This window comes from Thermobia domestica, chromosome 7, assembly GCF_964235325.1.
Source record: "Thermobia domestica chromosome 7, izTheDome1.hap1.1, whole genome shotgun sequence".
Lineage (NCBI taxonomy): Eukaryota > Metazoa > Arthropoda > Insecta > Zygentoma > Lepismatidae > Thermobia > Thermobia domestica.
In genome coordinates, this window is record NC_137460.1 from 159,529,886 (window position 1) to 159,554,128 (window position 24,243).

Sequence of the window (24,243 nt, forward strand, 5' to 3'; positions counted from 1 at the left end):
ATGTATCCCTAAGATGAGTTTCGACCAACAGTGACAAGGAAGTAATTGCCTGATCACAGATTTGTTAATAGGCCGTACTACAGCTCGTTGTCCTAATGTTATTCTTTTATACTATCTGCCCGTTCAATATTTGGTAATTGTAGTACAGTATTTGAAATTTTACTTCTTTGAACTACGAAATCGTTAATTTTATTGTTTATTATTTTACAGCGCCGATGTCCGCAGATTATGGGTAGTATAGTGAAGGAAGAAAATCTCCCAAAATCGGCACAGTTGCCTCATGAAACTTTAACTACGATGTTGGCCTGCCTTCAAGCTTGTGCGGGGTATGTATGTGTTACCAACTGTGGAAAACTGTACCAGTCATTTTACTTAACGAGTTACTTTCCAAATTTTCGCTCGGAGAGCATTGTGAAAACTATTAATAATAGTAAAGATGAGGGATAAAGTAGGGGTGGCATGGAATAGGTATCTTTTTGTTTGTTTATTTATCTTATCTAATATACGTGCTTCCCCGTTAACGCTTAAATTTTTTGGCCTGTATACAGGCCATGGCGTCGACCTTCGGAATTTGCTTTATAAATATCTAGTCAAGCTTTCCACACCGGGTTTTTTGCATTTGTTCAAGTATGGAAGCATCAAAGAACGTGTTTTATGGGCATTTTGCATACACGTGTGAGATGCCTGGTGGCAGTGACGTCACAAACAACGAAGGCGGCTTTTAAAAAAGGATAAATTTTAGAGCTTTTTTTTTAAAAAAAAAAAATCGTGACGCATCCCTATTAATCTTAGAAACAGTTTGTATCTCGTTGGTTTCGTTATAAAGCAGTTTCCAAATATAGCACTCAAATTTCCCTACTATTTACCAGAAGCGGAAAAATCAAAAAAGGGATTTTTTAGGAGAAAATTTCCCTTTTTTTCTAAATTTCTCCCCTCAGGGACATATAGACATATTAGAAGTGGTACCGTTGGAAACCTACTCTTATTTGGAACAAAGCTAAATACAAATCATGATCCTAGAGTAAATAGAAATGTGCCAGGAAACTTACCAATGTTTGAATTCTTGTTTTATTTACACATTTTTAGTAAATTAGTTTAGTTTTCAAGATATGAGATTAGTATTTCGTACAGTTATTACATACCAGGGTTGGCAAAAACCATGGTTTTTATTTAAAAAAACAAAAAAAAAAAAAAACAGTTTTTTTTTTTTTTTTTTGGTTTAAACCAGGTGTTTATGGTTTAAATGATTTGCTCTATATATTCATATCATATATGGACAGAAATAAGTGTTTCGCCTTGATGTTACTATGCAACAACCGGGTTATGCTCGAAGGGGTCACATAAGCTTAAAGCGGAATCAAAACCGCTTCTCGAGTTACATCCGAGAGAAATTGTCCTCCATTTGAACTCAGAACCAGGACTAATTGGCCACAAATGTGATACGTCTGCCGACTGACTCACAAAGGAATCCTGATTTAAAAAAAAAAAAAAAAAAAAAAACGTTATACTGATCTTTACATGCTTCTTAATATAACTGTCAGGAGTCATTTCAGAAGGACAAAAAGATAAACAGTTGCACAAGTGAAACCATTACACAGAATTACATATGAACAATTTCAAAGTACTACGGAGTACAGAAGAACTAATTTAGTTCAAGTTAGTTAACAACGACTTTTAATGGTCCAAATTAAAGCAATACACCGACTTAATCTGCATATCAATAAGAAAAGTGAATAAAGATACGAATTATTTGAGTCCACTTTGGCTCAAACTCATTTATACATAGATAGATACCGAAGATACTTATTTCACTAAATGCCTCTCGTGGGGTCTGTATGACCCCCCCACACACACACACACGAAAAAGTACGGCATTTTCGATGTATTTTATCAATAGTAAACATTGAAACGAAACAATATTTAGAATTTTTCTTCGATTGCAATTACATAACAACAACTACAAAAAAAAAAAATCACAAAATATACATTTATAAACTTGTAAAAAATAAGTTGCTTTTGTAATATAATCGTTTTGAGTAATGAATGGGGAATTTAGGTCTGAATATAATACGAATAATATACGGGAGTGAAACGTGATAACCCACAAATGTGTGTTCATCAAGATTTTACAAACATTTACACTTTTACGAACATTTTTTTGTTTTTTGGTTTAAACCTTTTTTTTTTTTTTTTTTTTTTTTTGAAAAAACCAGCTGGTTTAAACCATGGTTTAAATCACCTTGGTTTAAACCAGCCAACCCTGTTACATACACTATGTAGTATATTTCGAAATATTTTGGGCGCTGAGCATTACCACCCGGGGCGCACAGAGGGGCCCAACATTTTAAAAAGGGATTTTTTTTTTTACAAAAATGTCCATTTTGGGGGAATTTTCTCCCGTCAAGTGCACGATAGGGATATGCAAGTTATACCGTTCGAAAGGCCGATTCATGCCGAACAAAACGAGGTACGATTCATGTTCCTACAATGATTAGTCTTTATGCTGAAACAGATTGGATAGAAATTTACTGAAAATGTATTATCGAATGAAAATTGATAAATCGGCTATAGCGTCAAGAATATTTTTCCCGTACATTCTTCGTTCCTCATTATTTTCACAATGAAGCAAAGTTTTTTTTTGGTACCATTCGCATGTGCGTGTCGTATACCTGAGCGGAGAAATTCGCTATAAAAGGATTTTTTTTTTCAAAAAATCCCCTTTCCCCATTTTGAGCGGCGGGAATTTTTCGCATTTGGTACGTAATAGGGAAATTTGACTGATGCAGTTGGAAACTACTTCATTACAAAAAAAAAAAAAAAAAAAAAAAAGTACGAACCATGATCCTAGCGTCAATAGTGTTGGTACTGTAGCTGCTTGACTGAAAGCCTACAAATTACCTTAAAAAAAAGGGGGGGGGGGGTGTTAAAACTGGAATCTGCAAACTTCATGGCTTAACGAAAAACTGATCTCAGACTTAAGTGATGTTGAGGAAACGAACTACCGGTATTCGTATGCTTCGTAATTTGAGAATCATAAATTTTTCGACTCAAGTGTTCATAAGTGTACTGTCATTACCAGGTTATATTCTTCCCTTTCAATTTATTTTCAACGGCTGCGATGAGACTAACGTGAAAGGCCAAAGTGGGACACAGTAAATTCATTGATACAAAAGACTCCAAAGAAACATTTTTAAGAATATCCAAAAACTTTCTTTCTGTTTTCTTACTAATTTGTTAATACTCATTTTCAGAGTACTATGTCGGTTAAAACAAACCACAATTTAAAATAATAAACGATAATTTAAACTATGTGAACGTATCACAGAAATGTACATTTTTTAAAATTACATGTCACAGGAAGCTAAGTATTAATTTGTATGTATTATTATACTGATGTGATTCCGGTCGTCTATATATGTGTATATACGAGAGGTCTGAGGGTGATATAGCTGTGCGAATCCTAAGCAATTTTTAAAACGTTTAGGTGATTTTTTTTTTTTTTTAATCTAATATTCATCTACAACTTTTAAGTTAAAGTAAACCTACAGATGAACAAAAATAGAAAATCATGACTTTCTAGAAAAATTTCTAACGATTTTAAATCAGGGACTAAGGTATAATAATAATAATAATAATAATAATAATAAATAATAATAATAATAATAATAATAATTATTATTATTATTATTATTATTATTATTATTATTATTATATGGTATTTTTAAATCCAGTAATCAATTGTAGTGAAATTGTTTATTTGTATTATCGTTATAAATAAGTAATAATTTATACTTTAACATTTTAAGTAATTTCGAAATGAAATTTTCCAATTTTAATGAATTCCCTGTACTGTTATATTATTCTAAAGAAATGATATGATTTGAACTAGGTTGTTCTAATAGGTTTCTAGTTCAATTTTGAATAGTGTAACATTTTATTTCAGTATATTTTATTTCTTTATATATTTCATTTATTTATTTATTTATTTATTTATTTTATTTCTAGTAATGTCAGTCAAGATCTTTCTGAAGCTATATTAACAATGGTAGCAAATTGTAACGTACTTCTCAGCAAACCTCGTCAACCACCTCCGGGAGTAGTACGAACGCATAGGGGAATCGAACCAGCGTTTAACCCGTCATCATTGAGCGGCCAGGTAAGTAAGTAGTTTGTATTAAAACAGTAAACTCAAAAGATACTTAACTTGCTCTTCAAAACTATTATTATCTGTATATATATGTACGTATGTATACGTACATACATACATGAAAGTGTACGTATACGTACATTTATACGTACATGAGAATGTACGTATGTATATGTTCCAGCATAATTCTGGAACGCCTGAAGCAGTTTCAGTCCAGCTTGCTACAGTCTGAGGGGGAGGGATACTACGGGGATGACACCCCAGCATCCTAAGGGTGAGATGGTGTGGCATGTAAAACTAATCCAAAACGAACCACGTTAGTGTAGAATCCATAGTTTTCGGGGTCCTGAGATTCTCAATGCCGTTTAAGTCAAAGTTTACGAGAGGTGGAGTGAAAAATAAAATATCCAAAATGACCGATTGTAGTATCGAATCCATAGTTTCGGGATCGTAAAGTTGAGTGGTGACAGTCTCGATGATACTTGAATTCAAGTTTAGTCAAATAAAACTGTAAAGTTCGAGAAGTATTTCTCTCATAAAATTGTAGAACTTCCTAAAAAATCACTTCGATTTTACACTACTTTCTCATAGAAGATTGGGTTGAATATATCTCAAGTAACGACGGGAACGGGTTAACATTTTTGCTTGAATAATAATTTTATAAACGTACATTTCCAGTACAAAGAACGGGCATTTCAGTTAGTAGATTATAAAATCAAACTACTTTATCTTGCGAGTAACGTATTATACAGATTGTTCAGAAAATCATATTAAACGTCGAATTTTCGCTTACAGTGGTATATAAAAGCTGTAAATATATACACTAGTAAATAAAAACTTCGTGCTACTTCACAAAATATAAATGTTAAATCTTGCGCTTTCTCAGTGGTTGGTGACATACTAAACTTCAATAACGTAAAATTGATCAAGAAACCACCATTCGTAGAAAGATATCAGTACTTTTTTTCTTCATTAATTCATTCGGAAGAAGGAATTAAATTTGGACATGGGCAATTTGGACGAAAGTTGGAAGATGATTGTTGACATCGTTCATCATTCTCAACCATTGGAGAAAAAGCGTCAAGATTAGGGTATGCATTCCCAGTAGAACATTTTCTTATTTGGCTTAACAGCGCTGATAGCTATAAGCAAAAGTTCGACATTTAACATAAGATCACTTTACAAGCAACCTAGATTTAATTGAATAAATTGTGTTAAAGCACTTTTTCTGTATAAATAAAATACGTAATTATCATCCATTGTGATAGTTTAATCTGTTAGAGCATGAAGAAAATATTATGGAATGCCAAATTTACCAACACTCGTATTATTTCTTCTTTTATTTCCTGTATTATTTTCGTAAATGTGGAAAAGATAATGAACAACACTGGAAATTTGGAAGGTCGAATTCTGGTATCTTCGAAATGATATTAAATGATAGGTATTTCCAGGCCTTTTCTCTTAGCTCAAAAATGCACGAATGAAGATGGACTTCTTCATTGTTGGGCAAGTTCATTTCTGCAACGTGGAAAAGATAATAAGTTCATTTGATGAATCAATATTATAATAAATGCATACCACTTATTGCATTTTAATTGTGTTGATTACCAACAAGCGTGAATTTTTGTCGTTACAATTATTAGGGAAGTTTTGTAAGCATTAAACAGCGTACTTCACAGAGCATGACGTCGTTTATTATTGAGCTATTTACAAAAGTTCTGAGAAAAAGAAGCATGGGGAGCATAGCGAATAATGTTGGTAGTGAATTTATAAACTATTAGAGATTTCAATTGGGTTATTAATATAATATTTAATGAAATTTTGAAGACCGGAGTAGGCGAAGTTATTCTACTTTAGTTTTACTAAATATCTTTTAATGAGAGTACCTTCGGTTATCACAGTAATATCCATTTTCAAAATTATTTTAATCTTTCGTCCAATTATATGGAATCTTGAACTTGATGCAGCAAAGAATAAAAGTTGACGAATGCATCTCTCTAATAATTCTGTTGTGTAGAATTTTCTAGACTTAAGTTGTTCCTATTATGTATTACAATATTTCCTTGCAGTTATTTTCTACCACACAGGTGGATCCAATTGCGAATCTAGGAACGAGTTTGGCTAGTTTGTCATTAAGTGGAGCAGCTGGAGGTCTTGGTACTCCAAGCAGTTCAGCATTCAATCTGCCTGGGGCTTTAGGTCCTTTGGTGTCAACCCCAGGTTCGCCATCACGTCTCATGGGTCCATCCGCACCAGGTCCATCACAGAGTCCGTTCCCGATGATCCCGTTGGCTTCGCAAGTACACTCAGGACCTCTTGGAACTCAAGTGGGACCTGCTAATACATCATTAGTGTCTGGAGTAGGAGTGAGTGGTATTGGTACACTGGGTCGAATAGGACCACAACCAGGAGTGGAAAAATCTCGACTAGGTAACAGTATCAATAGTTTTTGCAGTTAGTTAGTTGAACAAATTTTATACCCCCGCTTTTGTGGAATAGAAATGTTTTCAGGTACTAAAAATAAATAGCTTTTGCAGGATAACAGTAGGCGTCTGGCACGCGGAGTGAGAATCTTTGAAGTACAGCATCCAATTTAGTTATTCTAGCGTTGTTCTTAGTCTGTGGTTAGTAAACTAGTGTTATTTTTTTAAAAAATCGGTAATAATTTTTGTGTGGTTTCATATTACTAATATTGAAATTAAATGCTCGTATTGAAATGTTATTTTGAAGCTTCCCTTAGTCCGAATTATACTTTGATCAATTGTTCCAATTTGATTTAGTGATGGTTTTCCTGGAATTCTACTTCTAAACCCACAAAAGGAAGAAATGCAGGGTTTTTGGTTGATTTAGGAGAAACACTTTAAACGGTACAATAAAAGCCTGTTTAATTTTGATTGTGTTCTTCAGGCTCATATCAAATTGAATAGTATAAGAACAAAAATACCTTGCTACAGTTACTGATTTGAATATATGAATGTTATTTTTTTCAGGAAGTGACAGCACAAACATATTCCCTGAAATGCCTCAGGCTGTTTCCAAGGAAATCGAAGATGAAGCTAATAGCTATTTTCAGAGGATATACAACCATCCTCCTCATCCAACGTTGTCAATAGACGAGGTTTTGGAAATGTTGAAGAAATTTCAGGAATCACCCATTAAGAGAGAAAGGGTAAGGCTAATTCTGCCTTGATCCGTTGTTTTTACTTTTAAATTTATCTTGTAATCAGAAGGGATTGTATTCAATGTAAAATGGTCGTTTCTCATTTTAAAAGCTAACCAAAGCTCTAGACCATATTCAACAGATGAATCATTTCAGTTTGGTTAAAAACTTATAGCAACACAGTTCATATGTTCATCAAATCTGCTTTGTGTATATATATATTTAAGAAAACCATTTAACTTGTATTTAAGAAAAAAATATATTTGTAAATTTCCCGCATATTATGAAAAATAAAGTAGAAGAGAGATCATTAGTAAATAGAAAACAATGAGATACATTACTCACAGGACGCCATATATTGCTAGAATTGGTAAGTCGAGTTTTAATGAATATTCTGTAAATATCGACCGAAACTAGTATCAGTTTTTATGACTATCTATTGACACTAGAATCAATATTATTACTCTGACCTAAAAATTGTAGTTTTTACTTCGATATGTTTGATCATTTCCACTTTGGCTTTCAGCACGGTATTAGTTTCGGGAAGGTGGAAACACTGAAAGTGTACATATTTTTAAAATCGTTGGTTAGATTGAGTTGTTTGCATTTAACAACGTGTTTGAAGCAAGACCTTTTCTGTACTGAAGTGTTAGTTTTGCTAACTTTTTAAATGAACAATCCTGAGAAATACGTATCAAAATCGTTCAAATCTATTGTTTTAAAAACGCAAAACACGTTAAAATATTAAGATCTCATACTACACATCTTAGTGAAACTATTATTATTATTATTATTATTATTATTATTATTATTATTATTATTATTATTATTATTATTATTATTATCTTTATTGTGTCAGTGTTCCTTTCTGTGTATATTTAGTTAATCCCCTGTCTAACATAATTACTTTAGGCGATTTCTTTGTCAGTCTCAAATGAGAGCAATAACATTGTTTGGTAAACATACAACGGAAGAAGTAATAAGCAGGATTCTCCACGAAATTCATCTTTTGAGTTGATACATTATAATGTTAAATTGGTTGATTGGATTAGAGTTTTGCGTCCATTTCATCACGACGCTGTATGAGAGTGGACCTAAGTTTAAATAGAGTCTGAACAACTGACATGCGTTCAGATTCCTAAGTTGTTTTACCGGTGCGCGCACGTCAACTATAGACCACCAAGGTGGGCATTATGATGAGAAAATGATATATCTTATTTATAAGTAGAAAGAATAAACCCTTAACTTGTTTGCATCATATTTGATTTACTAGATTTCATTAACTTTATTTGCATATTTTGTACTTCGCAATGACTCTTAGTAATATGATGTTGGTTTTTGATTTTGCAGGAGGTATTCAGCTGCATGCTCCGAAATCTGTTCGAAGAATATCGATTTTTTCCGCAATATCCTGATAAAGAGTTGCACATAACTGCTCAACTATTTGGTGGAATAATAGAACATGGATTGGTGAGGTAGGAAAAAATCATTGAAAAATTTAGAAGTTTTTTATTCATATATAATGAATATATGTGAACTGATTGATTGAAATCAGAAATTACCGAGATGGAAGTGATCGAAATTAGCTTATCTGACGAATTCTAAAACCAAAGTTGAATCGAAATTTTAAATCGAGATATTGCTGGAAGGAATAAAAGATAACAGGAAGAAATAATAAGTATTGTGTAAAACAAGGTACTCTTATGCTGTCAGTGTGCACACCCGCGTTTAGGAAGAGAGAATTCACTCTTACCACCTCATTCGCTGCCTTAAAAGGTTTAAGCAGACTATTTTGTTCATTACGTCTCCTCGTTTAATAGAAGCTAGATAGTTAACGTCAAAAGAATATCTTGTAAAATGGAACGTATAAAATTATGCATATTATATGTTTGCGTACTTTTAATGTGATTGAAGTATGTCTTTAAGTCGAAATTTTGCCAAAAAGTTTTGAGAAATGGAAATAAATTTATGACAACTATCAAAATGTAGAGAAATGAATTATCTTCGTCGTACCAGTTACCAAGTAACTGCAGAGACTATTCTCACTAAATGAAGGATAAAAATTCCAATTATTTCTTCTTTGATAGCTCAGCAGTAATAAAGGTAAATGTGAATAGGAAGGTGTTACAGGGAACTAGAGAGAGAAAAATAATTTTTACCAGGGTTGGCTGGTTTAAACCAAGGTTTAAACGATCTTTTTTTCTTCCTCCAAAAAAAGCCAGCTGGTTTAAACCAAAAACCGAAAAATGTTCGTAAAAGTGTAAGTGTTTGTAAAATCTCGTTGAACACACATTTGTGGGTTATCACGTTTCACTCCCGTATATTATTCGTATTATATTCAGACCTAAATTCCCCATTCAGTACTCGAAAAGATTATACTACAAAAGCAACTTTTTTTTTATAAGTTTATAAATGTTTATGCTTTTTTTTGTAGTTATTATTGTTATGTAATTGCAATCAAAGAAAAATTCTAAATATTGTTTCGTTTCAATGTTTACTATTGATAAAATACATCGAAATGCTGTACTTTTTGTGTGTGTTTGTGCGCGGGGGCGGGGGGGTCCATACAGACGGCTTAGTGAAATGAGAAGTATCTTTGATATCTATTTATGTATAAATGAGTCTGAGCCAAAGTGGACTCAAATAATTGAAGACTTTGGGGCAGGAACAGGTCAAGCCAAAAAAATGAAAATCTAAAGGAGGTAGCTTCACAACGGTTTGTCGTCTCCGATTTTCTTCAAACTTGGTACATATATAGTAGACCGAAAATAAATCGACACGTTTTTTTTTTTTTTTTTTTTTTTTTTTTTTGTGTGTGTGTGTGTGTGTGTGTGTTTCTTTCGGAGAAGAGGTTAAGGGGGGCAAAGGTCCCAATTTCAAAGAAGGGCTCCCTTGATTAAAAGGGCCAATTTAAAGAAACAAAACTCTGCTGATGCAAAGATGACTTCAAAGTAGGAAATATGGGTTTTGTGTTTTTTCCGAGAAAAGGGTTGCAGGGGCTATAGCCCCCTTCGAAATGACAAAGGGCCCCGCACAATCCTTATGAAAATTGGATTTCGGTGGAATTGCTTAAAACCATGTTATGTTGTAGATATGGTGTTCTTGAGAAAAAGTCTCAATGTGCACAACCACCAATCACTAATCGTTTGGCCACTACAGGGCCACTTTTTTGAAAACAGCCGAAGATAGTGATATTCTAGATTTCGATGAAAATGACTGAGACTGTGATATGTTGTAGATGTTCTGATCCTGAGAAAAAATTTCAACAGGCATAACCAGAAATCACTGGCAGTTTGGTCACTACAGGGCTACTTTTTTTTTGAAAATAGCCGAAGATAATATTCTGGATTTTTGTAAAAATGAATGAATATGTTGTAGATATTGTGATCCTGATAAGATGTCTTAATGAGGATAATCACTGATCGTTTGGCCACTACAGGGCCACTTTTTTGAAAGCAGCCGAAGAAAGTGATATTCTGGATTTCGATGAAAATGTCTGAAACTGTGTAGATGTTCTGATCCTGAGAAAAAGTCTCAACAGACACAACCACCAATCACTGACAGTTTGGCCACTACAGGGCCACAGTTTTGGAAACAGCAGAAGGTAATGTTATTCTGGATTTCGGTGGAATTGCTTAAAACCGTTATATGTTGTAGATATTCTGATCCTGAGAAAAAGTCTGAAGTACCAGAACCATCCATCACTGAGCATTTGGCCACTCTTTTAAACCGAACAAGAGGTAACGTTGTTTTGGACTTCATTGAAGTTGCTTGAAACTGTGATATGTTGTAGATGATGGGATCCTGAGAAAAAATCTCAATGGACACAACCACCAATCAGTAACCATATGGCAACTACGGGGCCACATTTTTTAAAACAGCAGATGGTAAGGATACTCCGGAATTTTGACAAGATTGTATGAAACCCTGAAAAGTCCGATCCCACAACCGGAAAAATGGATGGGAAGAGTAGCGGCCAACATCATTTAAGCACAGACAACATTCAGGTGTTCACCCTGGAGGACAAAGGAAAACGTTGGAAAGCCCTAGACAATTTGTCTCAGGGTCACGACATCTACAACACATCACAGTTTCATTCATTTACACCGAAATCAAAAATATAGTTATACCCAGCTGTTTTAGGAAACCTTATCCTGTAGGACCAAACAATCATAATTCGATGATTATGTCTATTAAAACTTTTACTCATGATGAGATCTTCAACATATCTTAGTTTTACTCAATCTTACCGAAATCCACAACATCGTTATACTCGGCTATCATCAAGAAAGTAGCCTTGTAGTGACCAAATGATTAGTGATTTGTGGTTATGTCCATTGAGTCTTTTTCTCAGGATGACAATATCTACAACATATCACGGTTTTAGTCATTTTTACCGAAATTCACAATGACGTTATCTTCGGCTGTTTTAAAAACATTGGCCCTGTAGTAGCCAAACGGTCAGTGATTTGTGCTTGTGCCTGTTGAGACTTTTTCTCAAGAACAGAACATCTACAACATATCACAGTTTATCATTTTCATCGAAATCCAGAATATCGCTATGTTCGGCTGCTTTCAAAAAAGTGGCCCTGTAGTGGCCAAACGATCAGTGATCGGTGTTTATGTCCATTGAGTCTTTTTCTCAGGATGACAATATCTACAGTATATCACGGTTTCAGTCATTTTCACCGAAATCCAGAACATCACTATCTTCGGCTGCTTTCAAAAAAGTGGCCAAACTATCAGTGATTGGTGGTTATCCCCATTAAGACTTTTTCTCAACATTACAATATCTACAACATACAACAGTTTTAGTCATTTTTACCGAAATCCGGATTATCATTATCTTCGCCTGTTTTCAAAAAAGTGGCCCTGTAGTGACCAAACGGTCAGGGACTTGTGGTTGTGCTCATTGAGACTTTTTCTCAGGAACACCATATCTACAACATAGCATGGTTTTAAGCAATTCCACCGAAATCCAATTTCCACCGAAGGATTGTGCGGGGTCCTTCGTCATTTCGAAGGAGGCCATAGCCCCTACAACCCTTTTTACGAATACGTTACCTAACATTTGTATTTTTAGTGTAGTGAGGGTCCTAAGGTACAATCTATTACTTTTGCTTTCTGTTTACTATATATGTACAAGTTTGAAGAAAATTGGATGAGTGGAAACCGTTGTGAAGCTACCTCCTTTACATTTTCATTTTTTGGACTTAACCTGCTTTTGCCCTAAAGTCTTCAATTCGTATCTTTCTTCACTTTTCTTACTGGTATGCAAATTAAGTCGTCGTATTTCTTTAATTTGGACCAATGAAAGTCGTCGTTAACTAACTCGAACTAAATTAGTTCTTCAGTACTCCGTAGTACTTTGAAATTGTCCATATGTAATTCTGTATAATATTTTCACTTGTGCAACTGTTTATCTTTTTGTCCTTCTGAAATGACTTTACAGTTATATTAAGAAGCATGTAAAGATCAGTACAACGTATTTTTATCAGGATTCCTTCGTGAGTGAGTCGGCAGACTTATCGCATTTGTGGCCAATTAGTTCTGGTTCCGAGTTCAAATGGAGGACAATCTCTCTCGAATGTAAGTCGCGAAGCGGTTTGAATTCCACTTTAAGCTTATGTGACCCCTTTCAGCATAGCCAGGTTGTTGCATAATGCCAAGGCGAAACAAACTTATTTCTGTCCATACATGATATGAATACATAGAACAAATTATTTAAACCAAAACAACCTGGTTTAAACAAAAAACATTTTTTTTTTTCAATAAAAACCATGGTTTTTGCCAACCCTGTTATTTACTATTATATACATTTGTGGGGCGGTTCATTTTTGTAAAAGCTCAATCTGCTGTTAATTTATTTAAAAGAATACATTTCCTCTTACCATGTAGAACGATTGCCTATATAGTTTCAAAACTTAATGGCAGAAAGTTTTGCGCATGCATAAATAACCGTGAGTGTGTGTCTAAATAAACTTCTATGTTCAAAATTGATTTTGTAGTTCTTACGAGTATCATTTTAAATTCGAATTCCTTGCTGAAAAAAAAAAATATATCACTTCATTACTTTTTTTAAATTTTATGTGATATAAATGCGTGTTAATCTTCACTTCTGGGTATCAGAGCATATTGATATTTGTTTTGTGCAGAAGAGGACGATGGTTGTTCATTTAGAGAAGTATCTATTGCTTGTGACTGCGATTGTAACTCGTAATCACAATATTTAGTAATACCAGTTACATTTCCGTAATCAGTATTTTACTGAATATTTTTGTCATCTTCTCTTATTTTGTTACTGTACGCGTTAAAATTAGAAATATTGTAAAAATTAAGCTTTCCTCGCCATATTCGAGATTTAATTTACAGATATATATATGAACACACAATTTGATACTATCTTTACAGTCGACCACATAACTTTTACTCTTTTCTTGAAAATACCTTTCAAGAGAACTGTAATATTTACAGTTCTTCAGCTGGTAACTAAATATTTATTCAGCTGGTAAATTTGTAACCAGTCAGTATTTCATATAAGGGACATTATATTTTGAAGTAACAATTCTGTGATTTTATTGTCACTTCAGTCAAATAATTACAATTATGTGTTTGTGTATTTGGTATTGAGAATTCTAAAGTTTAGTATATAAGTATTTCAATTAACTACGAGCGTATCGATAGAATTAAATATCCGCTAGAATATGACGAAATACGAATATAATGTGCATAAGACTGCAATTATAGTAACATTAAAGTTATATGTTCAGATAATTTTAATAGCTTGACTTCTAGTAGAATGTATACAAACATCATAATTGCTAAGATAATTCACATATGATGTATTATAGATTGATTCTCTCGTTTGAATTGATTAAAAACAGGGTTGGCAAAAACCATGGTTTTTATTAAAAAAAACAAAAAAACCGGTTTTTTTGGTTTAAACCAGGTTTTTTTTGTTTAAACCAGGTTTTTATGGTTTAAATGATTTGCTCTATATATTCATATCATATATGGACAGAAATAAGTTTGTTTCGCCTTGATGTTATTATGCAACAACCGGGTTATGCTGGAAGGGGTCACATAAGCTTAAAGCGGAATAAAAACCGCTTCTCGAGTTACATCCGAGAGAAATTTTCCTCCATTTGAACTCAGAACCAGGACTAATTGACCACAAATGCGATACGTCTGCCGACTCACTCACGAAGGAATCCTGATAAAAAAAAAAAAGTTATACTGATCTTTACATACTTCTTAATATAACTGTTAAGAGTCATTTCAGAAGGACAAAAAAGATAAACAGTTGCACAAGTGAAACCATTACACAGAATTACATATGAACAATTTCAAAGTACTACGGAGTACAGAAGAACTAATTTAGTTCAAGTTAGTTAACAACGACTTTTATGGTCCAAATTAAAGAAATACACCGACTTAATCTGCATATCAATAAGAAAAGTGAATAAAGATAGACGAATTATTTGAGTCCACTTTGGCTCAAACTCATTTATACATAAATATATACCAAAGATACTTATTTCACTAAATACCTCTCGTGGGGTCTGTATGACCCCCCCCCCCCACACACACACAAAGTACGGCATTTTCGATTTATTTTATCAATAGTAAACATTGAAACGAAACAATATTTAGAATTTTTCTTCGATTGCAATTACATAACAATAATAACAACTACAAAAAAATCACAAAATAAACTTGTAAAAAGAAGTTGCTTTTGTAGTATAATCTTTTTGAGTAATGAATGGGGAATTTAGGTCTGAATATAATACGAATAACATACGGGAGTGAAACGTGATAACCCACAAATGTGTGTTCATCAAGATTTTACAAACACTTACACTTTTACGAACATTTTTTGCTTTTTGGTTTAAACCAGTTGGTTTTTTTGAAAAAACCAGCTGGTTTAAACCTTGGTTTAAACCATGGTTTAAACCACCTTGGTTTAAACCAGCCAACCCTGATTAAAAATATTTTTTTAAAAAAGTATGATATAATTAAGAGAAGTAAAAGTATTGATATTCTATACTTAGTTGAGAATTGGTAGAACGAACGATTTTGATATTACTTTCGAGTTTATTTTCCAGATAGTAACGTTTTTTAAATGTTATGTACTGAAGTGTGCAAAAAAAGATACATTAAGCCTTTGTTTTCTAGAGTTCATAACAATACGAACGAAGCAGGAAGAGGGAGAGAAAATGAATATCAGTCAAAGTATGAATCATGTTTTATGTATTTTTATTTATATTTGAAAGTTTAAAGGAGTTGTATAAATTGAACTGCTTTGTTCAAAATTTGTAGTTAGCTAGAAAAGTAGATAGAAGACACAGCTTTCAAAAATTATGGAGCTCTGCATTAGAGAAAAATGGAAAGATAGCTTTATTATTAAATCGTGTGTAGTGGTTGTACTTCTTTGATGTCACTACCAAAATAAAATTCGTTCATAAACAGTAGCCAGATAATAAAGTTTCAATTCTGTAGTAGGATTTACACATTAATGAATCAGGACTGATTTGTAAAGTTCGATTAACTTCAAATTATAGTTAAGTAATATTTAATTTGTGATTCCAAATTTAGTTTTCGGTAGTAATAGTTTAAATAAAATTTGAAATTAGCTATTTTCGCTTTCACTTAGTACAAAGTAAATTAAATAATACTATCTAAATTTGCTTAAAAGGTACCTTGTTTGATACATTACGGGTGTTGAAAGATTAATAGAATTACCGTCTGAAAGATTGTGTGCACAATATACCAATAACCATTTTTTTTAAAAAAAAAAAAAAACAGTAGTAGTAGAAAATGCTGATTCTGGGCCACTGAGCTCACACCCATTTCGTCAGTCCCGACTGATGCAGAGAACAAATGTCCCAGTGCCGCCTGATACGTGATGCCGGACGACCCAGGTACGAGTCGAGAAATTGAGTCCTGGTGCCTTCCATTTCAATTCAGGCAGAGCATGTACCATCACCATCTCAGATATTGTTGAAACTTTTTTTATAGCAACTAGACATGTTTTTAGGAGACCCATATTTTTTGGTTTTATCGAAAAAAATTTTCCCGCCAAGTAATGGGCCATCAAAGATGGGGAGTACAATTTATGAATTGTAGAAGACATGGAAAATGGTCAATTTCGGAGCCTCACCATTCGGCTATGGAGACAGGTAGAGTTATAATTCTTGTTGTGGTATGTACATAGGGATATAAATAAACTATATTTTATTATAGTTTGGTTTGCGCATGCGTATCTTTTTGTACATAAATTAACAAATGAACGTCAATTTATCTGAAAAGTCGAAGTTTGCGAATTTTTTACGAGCACTTCCGGTTCGAATTTTAAAATTCTGTTTTCACGGTTGCTGAAACCTAGTTACCCGCTTTCCGAAAAAAAATTTCTATCGCTTCTGTGGTCAACCGTTTTGTCGCAAAAAATTCGAGAAATTGTAAAATTTTCAAAAATCGCCATTTTTGGGTGCCATTTTCTCGAAAACACCATTTTTTAAAATTCTGAAATTTTGTCAGATGGTTCAACTTTACCTGAATAATAAATACACTAAATACCATTCTCGACCAATGCTTCATGGATTAACTGCAGCCTTTTAAAGTTAGCGAAGTTTCGTTAATTTTGATATCACAGTTAGCAACACTGGGAACAATGAAAGTGCAATGATTTGATGATGTTTGTGGTTCATATTCATTAAATGAAGAATAAAAGGTTTTTTGGCTGTTTTTTTTTATTATTTTGAACAAAGAGGCTCTCTGAAATAGTAAAATGAGCCCCCCTACTCCTCCGTTTTCTTAAACTGAAGTAATCTGAGGTGGAAATTACGATTACGAAACACACAAATTTTAAGTTTACTTGAAATGGCCATCCAATGAATTCTGATGATCTATAAAAGGCCTAAACTATTACCTCAGTATGATTTGGAATGCTCCAGACAAAGTCTCAATTAAGTGCGATGTCATTACAGTGATCGAAAAATGACAAAAAGTTAAAAAAAAAAAAAAAAAAAAAAAAAAAAAAAAAATCGAAACGTTTTCTTACGCGTTCCAAAGAAATTTACTGAATTTTTAAACAGAACAATCCCAGCATAAGAATGGGTCACTCGGAATTTTATAGTATTCGACTAAAGTGTGTCAGTCCGCAACCTGAGAGGGAAGTGTGTGTATTGTGCAAATTTTAAGTTAGCTGCTATTGCGTTGCTACAAATCAAAGGTGCAACCTGTATTGAAGCTGTCATGAGTGACCTATTTCCTTTAGTAGTATGATCCGTAGAAAATGACAGCTGTCTTCTTCAAGAATGTGGTGAATGTCCTGGAATGGAAGAAATAAGTGTGGTGTCTTTAATTATTGATCCTGATGAAAATGAAAGTGGTTACGTATGCCATATGGAAGAATAATGATCTCGTTTAAAAAAAAAAAAAAACTGCCACTTTCTGTTTTCGTATCGTACATTGCCGGTTTAACTGTAAGAATTGTAATTCATGACTACATCAAGAAAATCCAAAGAGAATCAATTGCTACCGAAAACCACCGTATAAAATTTCAAGATACAAATTCTATTTTACTTCATGTGGACTTCGTTGAAAACTGGACTGTTATTCTGCAAAGTGCAATTCAGAGTTATCACCGAAATATGAAACAATTGACAGTTTTGTTGTAATAAACGACGATAAAACACATGATTCGGCTCATGTACTCATAGTCATAGACAAGATTCTAAACATACTCGAAGAAAAGCGAAAATATATTTTATAGAAAAAGGTTTGAATACGTGAAAATAGGTGTCTACAATTTCCCAAACCGTGTCAGTGATTTCTGATGGTGCTGCATCCCACTTTAAAAATCGCTTTCAGATGTTCGAGATGCAGACAGATCCGATAAAGCAGTGTTTTTACAGTGAAACCGACCATGCAAGGGTCTCTGCGACGGTAGTGGGGAAGGGGGAAGGGAAAGAATGTGGCAACGCGCCATAGCCTTAGGCTAAAACAGATACACAGTATTAAAACCGCAGAAGAAAAAATGAAATGAAATCTTTTAAGTTTTACGTTCCACGGTTATGCCGGTAAGGCGAAAGGAGACGGTGATTATGAGAAATGAATGAAATGGTGGAATGCAGAACGGCACGAGCTGGGATTGAACCAGGGACCGGAAGTGAACGCTCTACCACTGAGCCACCGCGTCCCCACTAAAACCGCAGGAGAATTCGTGAGTATAGTGCAAGTACAAACTCCGGGTATTACTCTCGTTTTGTTACCTGGAACTGAATTCGACGACTTCCGGAAGAAAAAAGGGGAAAGTATGCGACCGGTAACTGGTATTCAACGAAGTTATCTTTGGCTTTCGGAAAATTGCGAAGTTTTTATGGCAGTAACGGGTCACCATGAACTAACTTCATACTTACCCCAAAATCGAACTTTTGCAATTCAAAGTGTAGATTTAAGAAATCTGCAAAAGGGAACTTTTGTTATATACGTATATGTATGATAACCAGTGGTGCGTAGCAGAAATATTATGAATAAATCATGAATTACGTGAAGTTTAAGTGCTGTTTATGCTTCCACATGAACCTTCAGCAGGGTACAGGTTTCCAGAAGAGTATAAGAGAAGTGAAAATAAGTATTTTGTGACTATCGACAATGTGCTACGCAGGGGCGGATCCAGGACGGACTTCTGAGGGGGATTGTAATACTGCTACTTAGAGCTACTTTTAAGAGCTCCAAACTCTGGGATGGGTTTTATTTATATATATATAAGAAAGTTTCTTCTTCTGGGGGGGGTGGCAATCGTCCCCGTACATCCACTCCTGGATGAGTTACGAGTGAAGCAACATCTATTGGAGCATCTGCACGGTTACATGCTATTAGCAGAGAAGACAACAACCAAGCAAATGATTGGTCCATGTATTTAAAAAAAAAAAAAAAAAAAAAAAAAAGTGAAATTTTGTTTCCGAAGACCATTTTAAGTAAGTGAACTTGAAATTTGTGTTTCGTAATCGTAATTTCCACCTCAGATTACTTCAGTTTAAGAAAACGGAGGAGTAGAGGGAGGCTCATTTTACTATTTCAGAGAGTCTTTTTAATCAAAATAATAATAATAATAATAAAAAACAGCCAAGAAAACCATTTATTCTTCATTTAATGAATGTGAACCACAAACATCATCAAATCATGCACTTTCATTGTTCTCAGTGTTGCTAACTGTGACATCAAAATTAGCGAAACTTCGCTAACTTTAAAAGGCTGCAGTTAATCCATGAAGCATTGGTCGAGAATGGTATTTGGTGTGTTTATTATTCAGGTAAAGTTGAACCATCTGACAAAATTTCAGAATTTTAAAAAATGGTGTTTTCGAGAAAATGGCGCCCAAAAATGGCGATTTTTGAAAATTTTACAAATTCTAATTAGGTCTTACCTACCGTGAAAACAGAATTTTAAAATTCGAACCGAAAGTGCTCGTAAAAAATTCGCAAACTTCGACTTTTCAGATAAATTGACGTTCATTTGTTAATTTATGTACAAAAATATACGCATGACCAAACCAAACTATAATAAAATATAGTTTATTTATATCCCTGTGTACACTCATGTCCAAAATTATTGTCGCATGTCTATAAATATGTTGTTGTAGGAATATAATTTGATAACGAATTCGCCCAGTGTTTCTTATAAAGTTAGTATGTGTATAATCGGCAAAGACATGTATGTGGCAAATTTCAAAAGAGCAGTAAATAAGAACAATAAAACGAAAATAAAACTTTCTTGTCCATTTAGCAACATTTTGTTTTACTCATTCTAATTTTCGTATTTATAATTCTTTTCCTATGAAATTTACCACAAATATACATTTCCCGACTATACACACAGTATCAGTATTAAAAGTACCCTGCAAAATCATTATCTAATTATATTTTTACAAGAAGACAGTTATAGATATGCGACAGTCATTTTTATTTTCGTTCGGACAAGAAAGTTTTATTTTCGTTCTGTTGTTATTTACTGCTGTTTTGACTTGACATTTTCCACGTACATGTCTTTGCCAATTATACACACATTAACATTATATGAAATACCGGCAGAATTCGTTATCAAATTTTATTGCTACAACAACACATTTATAGACATGCAACAATAATTTTGGACATGATTGTACCTTTTGTACTGATCAAATAAACGAAGGAATAAATTTAAGTGGCTTATTTACTTTTGACCAACGAGAAATAAAAGCGAAGGACTATTTTAACTAGCTGAGTATTTTGAATCATTTTCTATTTAAATAAACAAAGGAATAAATTTGTACTAACCAGAAAAATCGAAAAAGCCCCATTTTAATTAGCTCAGAACTTATGGACCTTTTATACTACACCAATAAACGAAAGAATTAATTTGAATGTTCTACTGTATATACCAACCAGAAAAAGGACCATTTTAACTACGAGGGTCACTACGAAAGTTTTGAGATACGCATTGTTGTAGCACAATATTTGAATTCCAACAATTGCGTTCGGTAGTGGTATCCAGAGCGAAGAAGCGAAGCAAGTTTCAACTCGCCTTGCTTATCGGCGTGGCCGTATCGCCTTCACTTGTTTGTTGGTGTGAGCAGTATTCGACTTTCTAGAATGGAGCTCGAAAGGGAACATTTTCGGGCAATGATCCTTTACGATTTCAAAAGTGGTTTGAACGAGACACAAAGCCTTGACAGTTTGCAGGGTGCTTTTGGGGACCTTGCTCCTTCCCGTGCCACAATTTTTGGTGGTTTGGTGGATTGAAGAGGCCGGACATTGCTTAAAGATGAAGAGAGATCTGGACGTCCGGCAACAGCTGTGTCAGATGAAAACATTGCCGCTGTAGAACAAATGATTCGAGAAAATCCTCGAACAACTTTCAAGGACATTGAATCTACAGTGAACATTGGATCGCCAGCAGTAACAAAAATTCATGATCATCTTCGGCTCAGGAAAGTTTCATCTCGTTGGGTGCCTCACACCTTGACTAAACAGCAGAAGTGCATGTGTGTGGAATGATGTGAAGAAATGCTTGCAAGATTTCATGGAGGCAATTCTTGACGCGTCTTTGACATTGTTACTGGTGATAAGACTTGGATCTATCAATTTGACCCTGAAAATAAACGCCAGTCTACAGTTTGGATCTTTCCAGACGAAAATCCACCCACGAAAGTGAAGCGACCGCGAAGTGTGGGAAAGAAAATGGTCGCAACTTTCTTCTCCAAATCTGGTCATGTTGCAACTGTTCCACTTGAAGAACAAAAGACTGTTATTGCTTACCGGTACACCACTGTTTGCCTAACAAAAGTGTTCCAGAAGCTTCGGGAACGGCGTCTTAAGAACTGGATTGCGTTGGATCCTGCTTCATCATGACAACGCGTCCGCACACACGGCCAACATCACAATTTCGTTTTTAGAATCTATAGAGGTCAAACTTATGACTCATTCACCGTATAGCCCTGACCTGGCCCCGTGAGATTTTTTTCTGTTCCCCAGGATCAAAGATCGCATGCGTGGGAAGAGATTTTCCATCCTTGAAGGAGCTGTAGTGGCTTACGAGAATGAACTTTCAACACTTGAAGAAAAATGGAAGTTTTTCGATTTTTCTGGTTAGTGCATATTTATTCCTTCGTTTATTTAAACAGTAGAAAATGATATAAAATACTCAGCTAGTCAAAATAGCCCTTCTTCGCTTTTTTTCTCGATGGTTAAAAGTAAATAAGCCACTCAAATTTATTGCTTCGTTTGAGTAGCACAAAAAGGTATGACATGCTGAGGTAGCATTTCTTCACTTTTTTCTTCTTCGTAGAAATTTATTCCTTTGTTTAAATAGTACAAAAATGTATAAAATACTCAGCTAGTTAAAATGGCCCTTCTTAGTTTTTTTTCGGGTTGTTACAAAACTAAATACTACATTCAAATTTATTCCTTCGTTTGAGTAGTACAAAATGATATAAAATTCTGTGTTAGCTAAAATGATCCTTCTACGCTTTTTATTTGGAGGGGTGGGGGTTAGTACAAAACTAAATAGACCAAAATTATTCCTTCGTTTATTTGAATAACCCAGAAAGGTATAAAAGTTCTGAGCTAGTTAAAATGGCATTTCTCGTTGGTACAAAATTGAATAGGACACTCAAATTTATCCCTTCGTTTGTTTAAATAGTACAAAGTGGTATAGAAATTCTGAGCCACTTAAAAATGACATTTCTCGTTAATACAAAACTAAATACTCCACTCAAATTTATTCACTAGTTTATTTGAATAGTACAAGATGATATAAAATTTTCAGCTAGATAAAATGGTGTATCTTCTTTTTCTTTTCTGCTTAGTACAAATTTATTTTCTCGTTTATTTGAATAGTCCAAAAAGGTATTAAACACTAAACTAGTTAAAATGGAGTTTCTTTTTTTTTCCTCGTCAATGCAAAAGTAAATAAGGCCTAAAATGTATTCTTTCGTTTATTTAAGTACGAAAGGTACAAAATTTTTAGTTTCTTAAAATAGCGTTTCTTTGCTCTTTTTTTTTTTTTCTTGTTTGGTATAGAAGTAACAAGGACCTACAAATTTATTCCTCCTTCACTTTTTTTTCTGCTGGCACAAAATTGAATAGATCACACAAATTCATTCGTCGCTCCGTTTACGAGTTATACGTCTTTAAATATTTCACCTTTGATCTTGATGTTCAGTACTTTTGGGGCATGTAGCATTTGATGACATATTACTAAATGTGGAAACAGCACCTCAATATGTTGCTTCGTTTACGAGTTATTCGGGTTTAAATATTTGACCTTTGATCTCGATGGTCAGTACTTTTGGGACATGTAGTAGTTCATGAATGCTTGTGTAATTTCTGCTATGTTACATTGGGGTTGATAAAAGGGAACGAATACTCTCCTGCTATTGGTTCATATTCTCAGCTGTATTGAATAGGAGTTGTAATCTGTGCTATTTTAAGTAGTGGTTAAAAAATAGGCCATTCTCTTTTATACGTAGGGGATTGCCAAAGTAATTCCTGATTGGATTGAATCTCTGTGTAATTTCTGATTGAATTATGGGTTCATTGTCTTTAGTAATTTCTGTTATGTTAAAATAGGGGTTCAAAAACTGGTCATAAAACAGAACGAATCACTATTCTCTGTTATGTTACTAGTGTTTGCTATGTTACATACGAGTGCTGATAAAATATGCGTTCGTTGTCTCTGTGGCCGTAGTCTTATGTAATATTTGTTATGTTAAAATAGGGGTGGAAAAATAAGCCAAACTCTTTTATTAGCTCTGCTACGTGTTCGTAATCTTATGTAATTTCTGGTGTTATATAGGGGCTGGAAAATATGTTCATACTCTCATTAGCTCTGCTATGTTAAAAATAGGGATTAAAAAGTAGTCGTAAAAGAGAACGAATACACCCCTAAAAAGTGCTCATAAAAGAGAACTAGTACACCCGTAAAAGAATAATCTCTGCTATGTTGCATAGGGTTGATAAAAGGCACACCCCTAAAAGCTTGCTATGCCTGGTGAAACCTCTGCTATGTTAAATAGGGTTGGAAATGTGCTCATAGTCTTATGTAATATGTGCTATGTTAAATTGTGGTTGAAAGCAAGCCATACTCTTTTGTCAGTTCTGCTAAGTTAAAAAAGAGGTTGAAAAAAGTAGTCGTAACAGAGAACGAATAACAGAGGACTCAATTTCTCGACTCGTACCTGGGTCGTCCGGCATCACGTATCAGGCGGCACTGGCACATTTGTTCTCTTCATCAGTCGGGACTGACGAAATGGGTGTGAATTCAGTAGCCCAGAACCGGCATTTTTCTACTACTAATATTCTGGGAATGGGTTTAGGTTACCCATCTCCTCCTGAGTTTTTATACTTCCGATAATCAGTGTTTATCTGGATGGGCCCAGAAGTATGACTTGGTA

General features: G+C 34.1%; 1 protein-coding gene across 6 annotated transcripts in view; it reads left to right on the forward strand.

Moving 5' to 3' along the window:
* Not1 (CCR4-NOT transcription complex subunit 1) overlaps nt 1–24,243 on the forward strand; it is a 225,256-nt gene that overhangs the window by 56,801 nt on the left and 144,212 nt on the right. For 5 of the 6 annotated variants that reach the window (XM_081765495.1, XM_081765494.1, XM_081765493.1 and 2 more), the window contains exons 12-16: nt 211–326; nt 4,006–4,156; nt 6,217–6,577; nt 7,138–7,316; nt 8,658–8,782. In XM_081765495.1, the coding sequence (XP_081621621.1) occupies nt 211–326; nt 4,006–4,156; nt 6,217–6,577; nt 7,138–7,316; nt 8,658–8,782 (932 nt within the window). The remainder of the gene's footprint in view (nt 1–210; nt 327–4,005; nt 4,157–6,216; nt 6,578–7,137; nt 7,317–8,657; nt 8,783–24,243) is intronic. The other variant, XM_081765497.1, reaches the window with a different exon arrangement.